We start from the raw sequence: 6,000 nt of genomic DNA, 5'->3' as shown, positions 1-6,000 counted from the left end.
GGAAAAACAGGGATTTTGTGTGTGATTATCTTCCAGGAAATTTTATTATGTACATGATACGATTACATGAGTGTGAGAAGAGAAACATAATCGGAATTTAATCAGTCGAAGTTCGTCTCTTGTTTTGTTAGGAAACGAGACCGAGATAAGTCTCAAGATAACGCGAGATCTCGTGGAGTTGTATAATGTCTATGCAATATTTAAATATGAATTTTCTTCGGGTTGGGAATTAAATCGTCCATGCAACATCATCATCATCACACCCCCGTTCCTACGGGACTCGTCAAATTTCTCACGATGGTCATGATGTCCCTGCTGCTGCTGGTGCTACTCCTGCTGTTGACCGCGGTGGCAACCAGCACCGCTGGAGACTATCCTCGTGCTGGACCACCGAATATTATCTTCATTCTAGCTGATGATATGGTAATTATCTGTATATTTATATCCATTCAGAAATATTCTTTTAGTTCTAAGTTGAAAAAAAATTATAGAGAAGAGATATGTATGAGTAATTGCTTGTGAAATGTTTGTGGGAGTCAGGGGGTGCTTAACCTATGGGTCCCAGGGGCTGCTATTTTGGATGCTGACTTCCCCCCCCCCCCAAAAAAAATACTGTGTACATGTTATTGGCAAAGAACGGAATCGGCCAGTTTGTCAATTGGCCAATTTCATTGTAAACTGATTAGGCCAATATCCGAATTTCGGGCTTTGGTCAGTCAGTTCGCAAAGTTGCTGGAGATCCCTGGCCAAATTCCGGTAACAAAAGACATGATTCGTGGTCATCGCCCAAGTTGGCGTATTTTTCCGTAATAATTATGTAAAAAAATGAATTTCACATCTACCGGACTATCTTACATTAGCACATTGAACTTTGGCTAGGAATATCCAGCCACTTCACGAATTGGCCGGCCAAAGCCCAAATAATTTCTGAAAATTGGAATCGGACTTCGGTCAAAGCTCTCGGACGATTCGGGAAGTGGCCGCACTGTGGATGAACTCTGCCAGTAACATATATACGTAAAATCATGTCAAATGTCTGAGTCCTATCCCAGAGTGCTGAAATCGTTAAAAGACATCCCCGAAACCAGTGGTGCATCGAATGGATTTATAAAACTGATTGTAAGTGTATTCGTAGGATCCGTCTTAGGAACTCATGCGACCCATAGGTTAAGAACCCATGATCTAGAGGAGACAACTATTTGAAGTCATTTTTCAGTAATATCATCACTGTAATTCCGGTTATAAATCCATTGGTTGCACCACGGGTTTCAGGGGTGTCTCAACAAGTTCGGTGGCCTGCTCTTGGACCCAGACATTTTTAGAGCACTCTTGAGACGATTTTATGCACATAGTCAGGGCCCCGAGGAAAAGTTATTTTTCTGAGGTCCTACCCGGCCAATTTTCGAAAAATTTGACTACTTCTCGTTTTTCTGAGGCCCCTCTTCTCTTGAGGCCCTCGAGCTGTGCGCGGATGGGCCCCATGTGTTAAGACGGCACTGTATACAGTATTTTTGGGGAGAATTTGGCATCCAAAGTACCACAAAATTGTTACAGAATGCCCAGGAATGTTGAAACTATTTATTATATATAAAAATTTTAATACATTAAACAAACAATGAAAATTCAGACATGACGAAAATTTAACCCATTTACTACGGATTTTAAAAAAATTTACCTCAGCTTTCGGTGAAAATGAACAAAATATATATATATATAGGTCTCAAGTAAAGGCAAATTTATCATTTGGAATATTTTTTTAGGACATACATGTCCCATTGTAGTCAAAGGGCTAAAAGTAATGGAACGACAAAATATTTCTATAATTAATGGAAGGTTATTCTAGAATTAATTGATTATTCTGAAATTAATGAAAAATAATTGAAAATTAATGAGACAAATATTTCCAGAATTAATGGAAGCTTTCATTAGTTCTAGAATATAGCCACTGTTAAGATTGGAGTAATTATTATAAAGGTGAAGAGAGGAGAGGAAAATTTTCGGTGGAGAGGGCGTCTGTTTGATTCGGTCCGTTGGCCATCCCTGTTAAGACCCCATGGATTAGTTTCTCTAATTCGGAAAACTCAACATTTTGCTAATCAGAAATATTCAATAAGAATTTTCAAAATTAAAAATGGACCAATGAGTTGCGAAGTTGATTTTGTTAGTAATTTTGAGTACGGCTGAAAAAGGATAAGAACCCCTGGTGAAATGGACTGGATTCGTCCCTCGTTCGAAGGACCTGCCCCGGCTGATTCCTGACCTCGACAACATATTAATAAACAATATCCTCTCATGACAATTAAAAATGCTATTAGTACAGCCCGGAAGTTCAGGCTAAATGCCTTTTTTTTTTGCTCATTTTCAAACTTTTTTCCCCCGTAAAAATGACTTTTCTGAATTTTTCCTGCCGTAAATGTCTATTTCATAGAGTAATAATAGTAGTATTTTTATATCTTTAGTCTCTATGGTCTATTTCCATATTGTTTCAAGTTCATTCCTGAATTTTCCAGGTCCTATTCTGTAGGACTTGGATATTTTTAACATAGAAGAGAACTTCAAAAACAGTTTTTATGTTTAAAATCTTCAACCCTTCGTATTCTCTGTCGATTGCCATCAAAATGGAACGGTTTGAATTTTTGCGTTCCCGATGACAGGTCGATTGCCCTCAGTCTTATAATTGTCTTATAACAGTCTTAATCCTTCCGGATTAAGTAATCCGGAAATCATATGCAAAACTGACGTATGCAACTCGGTTAAGAAATTGGAAGAGCGTTTAAAAATGTGTTCATACGTGTCATAAAAGAACTGTTTTTACTAGCGTCCTCTGCTGTTGACTTTCAACATTAATTTCTGAATTGATGTATATATTATAAGATTATTTTTTCTCTCTCTCCTGCAAAAAATCTACGTTGTAAGTTATTATTTCGACAAAATTCATTATAACGAGCTCAGTTATAGAGAAATTTGATGCAGTCAAATGGCACTTAATATATTTTCATTTTATTTCGTTGTGATGAGTGAATTTTAAAATAGTTTAAATTTCGATTTTGTGCATGTCAAGGTAGTTCAGTTTCATTTTCAGCGCCATCTTTCTTTCACTTAGAGATTTCACTCTATTTTTACACGTACAAATTTTGTCCATATTTTTCCACTCTGTATCGTTTCTTTTATCCGGGAAATCAATTTCTGAATAACTTACAAAATAATTGATTATTTCAGTAAGTTGTGCCCACTTATAAAATGACCGGATACAGTGAATTATCGGTTAATACGACGTTTCTTCTGCCTTAATGAATCAGAACCATTAAAAAAAACCTGATGCTAAGTGCGATGTACGTGCATTTCGTTGACCCGATTTATTATGTTTTAAATGCGTTGTTGAGCTGTTACTCTCCGTGGCTAGACTTTTCTTAACGGAATCGGCTCACATTCTTGCCTCGAAGTTGGGAACCCACATAAAACAAACTTCAGCCGACCACTACTCTGGCGACGGTGGTGTTCGAACCCAAGTCGATGCTAGTCCGTCAATAGACCACCACAGCGGCTCGTACTGCCTATTGTATTTTTGAATGTATAAACCAAGGCGGGGCAAATCGATGAGGCCCGAAATGCCAGTGGTACGTAAAAATTTTGGCAGAGCATATTTTTTCGTATGGCTCTTGTTTCAGGATCGGATATGGCGATTTGAACACAATATTACATAGATAAAGAAATTCAAATGAAATACAGTAAATGTTCAATAAATGTAATGAATAGTTGTTGTTTTTCTTACTTTGTAATGAAAAGAGACACCTATAAGGAATTGCTCTTTTTATTCAGGGTTGGAATGATGTAAGCTACCATGGTTCACCACAGATACCAACGCCGAACATCGATGCCCTGGCTGCATCTGGTATCGCATTCCATAAATATTATACTGCGCCGCAATGCACACCAAGCAGAGCCTCCCTGATGACAGGAAAGTACGCCATCCGACTTGGTGAGCACATTTCTTGTTCGAAATTATTCTAATTGAAACTTCAGATCATTCTGAACATTCTTAAGACCCGTATGAGAGTTTTTTGGCATGATCAGAATGGAGAGAAGCACGAGAGATAGACCTAACCGCGAGAATCAACGGGAATCACGTTTACATTGGGACTATCAGACGTCAACATTTTTTGTCTTTTTAAGCATCCTCATACGCAGGGCCACAACTAGGGGGGAGCAGGCGGGTCTCGTGCCCCGGGCGCTGGACCCGAGGGGGCGCAAATTTCATTCTGAAACCTCTCCCTCAATATTACAAGGGGGCGTCAAAATGCGCGCTTGCCCCGGGTGACCAAGCATCTAGTTGCGGCCCTGCTCATACGTTTTTGAAATTTGCCCCTTTCGTACCCATTTTCAGGTATCCAAATTTTTTAATATTCCAAGGGAAAAAAAAACAAATTGAACCGCGGAACATACTCTTCACGTGTGTGTGTTTTGTGTATTATTTTTCTTCCCATACATATTTTGAACACTTCGACCAATCGCCGTCGAAAACGGGATCCCAAGTTACCTGAAAGCAGCACAGACGCTATTCTAGCCACAGCCCTGCATGTTCTGTTACAGTATTATCAAGGCGACAGTTCGAAATTAGCTCTGGAAGAAGAAAATCACAGAAACCATCTTAAGAATACCATTGTTCGCTTAGCAGCAACTAATGCCGTTCACTGGGAAGCGGTCGTCCAGGGCCATCTCGATATCATTATGGGCCTACGGGAAAAACAATATTCTGAGGTGCCTTCTGCCTGATTGGCTAGAAACAACAACCTACCAATCTATACACTTTCAAAATCACACCACCGGATCTCATAACCAGGGAGTCCTTCTACGTAACCGGGCCATACGTGGTTGGGCCTATTCGTTAAGATAACACTGGGGTTACCTTTTCCTTGTGTTCAATTCAGATATAAACAGAATGGGTAAAAAAAACACCTAATGCATGATTCCTTGATGAATAATCCTTCTTTGCAAAACACCCAAAATCATATTGTTCTGTGTTTAGGCAAGAAAGCGATTGTTGCTCTTTTTTGGTATAGTAGCGCCATCTCTTGTGAACACATGCAAATGACGTTAGAAAAAGTACGCGTCCTCATTTCTGAATTTCAGAATCTGGTTACACAAATGCTCTTATAAAGGAGAGCGGACTCGTCTTCTGCCTCGGAAGTAGTTTTATTTTATTTTTTATTTGGTCCTTGAAGAACAGTTGTTACCCTACACTTGCTAACAGAGTAGTGAAAGAGATTGAAAGTCTTCTCCAGTCTTCTAATTACATAAGAAGCTCCATTCGTTTTCAATTTTTTCGTGGCATCCCACAGACTGTTGGCATGATATGGCACTCATAATAATGTTAACCTGAATGGGTGGAGATAAATGCCTTGATCTTTGGTTTGTTTGGTTCTTCATAATCTCATGAAAAAAATCTTGAATTTATTGTATTTAAAATGTCTGCGTGCGATTCAATTCACTTTCTAGGACTCCAGCATTTTGTAATCAACGCCGGAGCACCAAACGGCCTACCACCTAACGTTCGAATAATGCCTCAGTACCTGAAAGATCTCGGGTACAGCACCCACGCTGTAGGAAAGGTGAGTCCTATTTGACGTTTTCGAATTTGATCTTGTCTCAGATTTGATATATGTACTTCATACGAATAATTCGTTTCTTCCGTTATAGTGGCATCTAGGTTATCACAAGAAGGAATACTTACCAACTAATCGTGGATTTGACTCTTTCTTTGGCTACTGGAACGGGCTCATTGATTATTATGATTATACAAATTACGAAACGGTCCAACATGTAGAAGACATGAAGGTCAGTCGCACAGGATAACGCCTTTTTTTTCCCCCCTCTCTGGTTTCTTGTGAATTTATTATCTGTGCGTATTAACCTTAAAATTTTGCTTACCATAGTTCCCCTCACCAGGACCCGAAACCGACGATGACCCCCGCTCTGCCCCCATAGGAGATATAAGCTGGT

General features: G+C 39.2%; 1 protein-coding gene across 1 annotated transcript in view; it reads left to right on the top strand.

The window, feature by feature from the left end:
• Positions 1 to 6,000, top strand: part of LOC149089670 (arylsulfatase B-like) — a 14,059-nt gene continuing 8,059 nt past the window's right edge. The window contains exons 1-4 of the mRNA XM_089235532.1: positions 1 to 423; positions 3,820 to 3,979; positions 5,497 to 5,609; positions 5,698 to 5,835. Coding sequence (XP_089091658.1) covers positions 241 to 423; positions 3,820 to 3,979; positions 5,497 to 5,609; positions 5,698 to 5,835 — 594 coding nt within the window. The 5' untranslated portion in view covers positions 1 to 240. The remainder of the gene's footprint in view (positions 424 to 3,819; positions 3,980 to 5,496; positions 5,610 to 5,697; positions 5,836 to 6,000) is intronic.

Source organism: Pholcus phalangioides, unplaced genomic scaffold (assembly GCF_987345545.1).
Source record: "Pholcus phalangioides strain wild (caught in Gottingen) unplaced genomic scaffold, Ppha-v1.0 ptg000001l_1, whole genome shotgun sequence".
NCBI classification, from domain to species: domain Eukaryota; kingdom Metazoa; phylum Arthropoda; class Arachnida; order Araneae; family Pholcidae; genus Pholcus; species Pholcus phalangioides.
The sequence above is the reverse complement of the archived record's forward strand: the minus strand, read 5'-3'. Positions and strand labels throughout refer to the sequence as shown.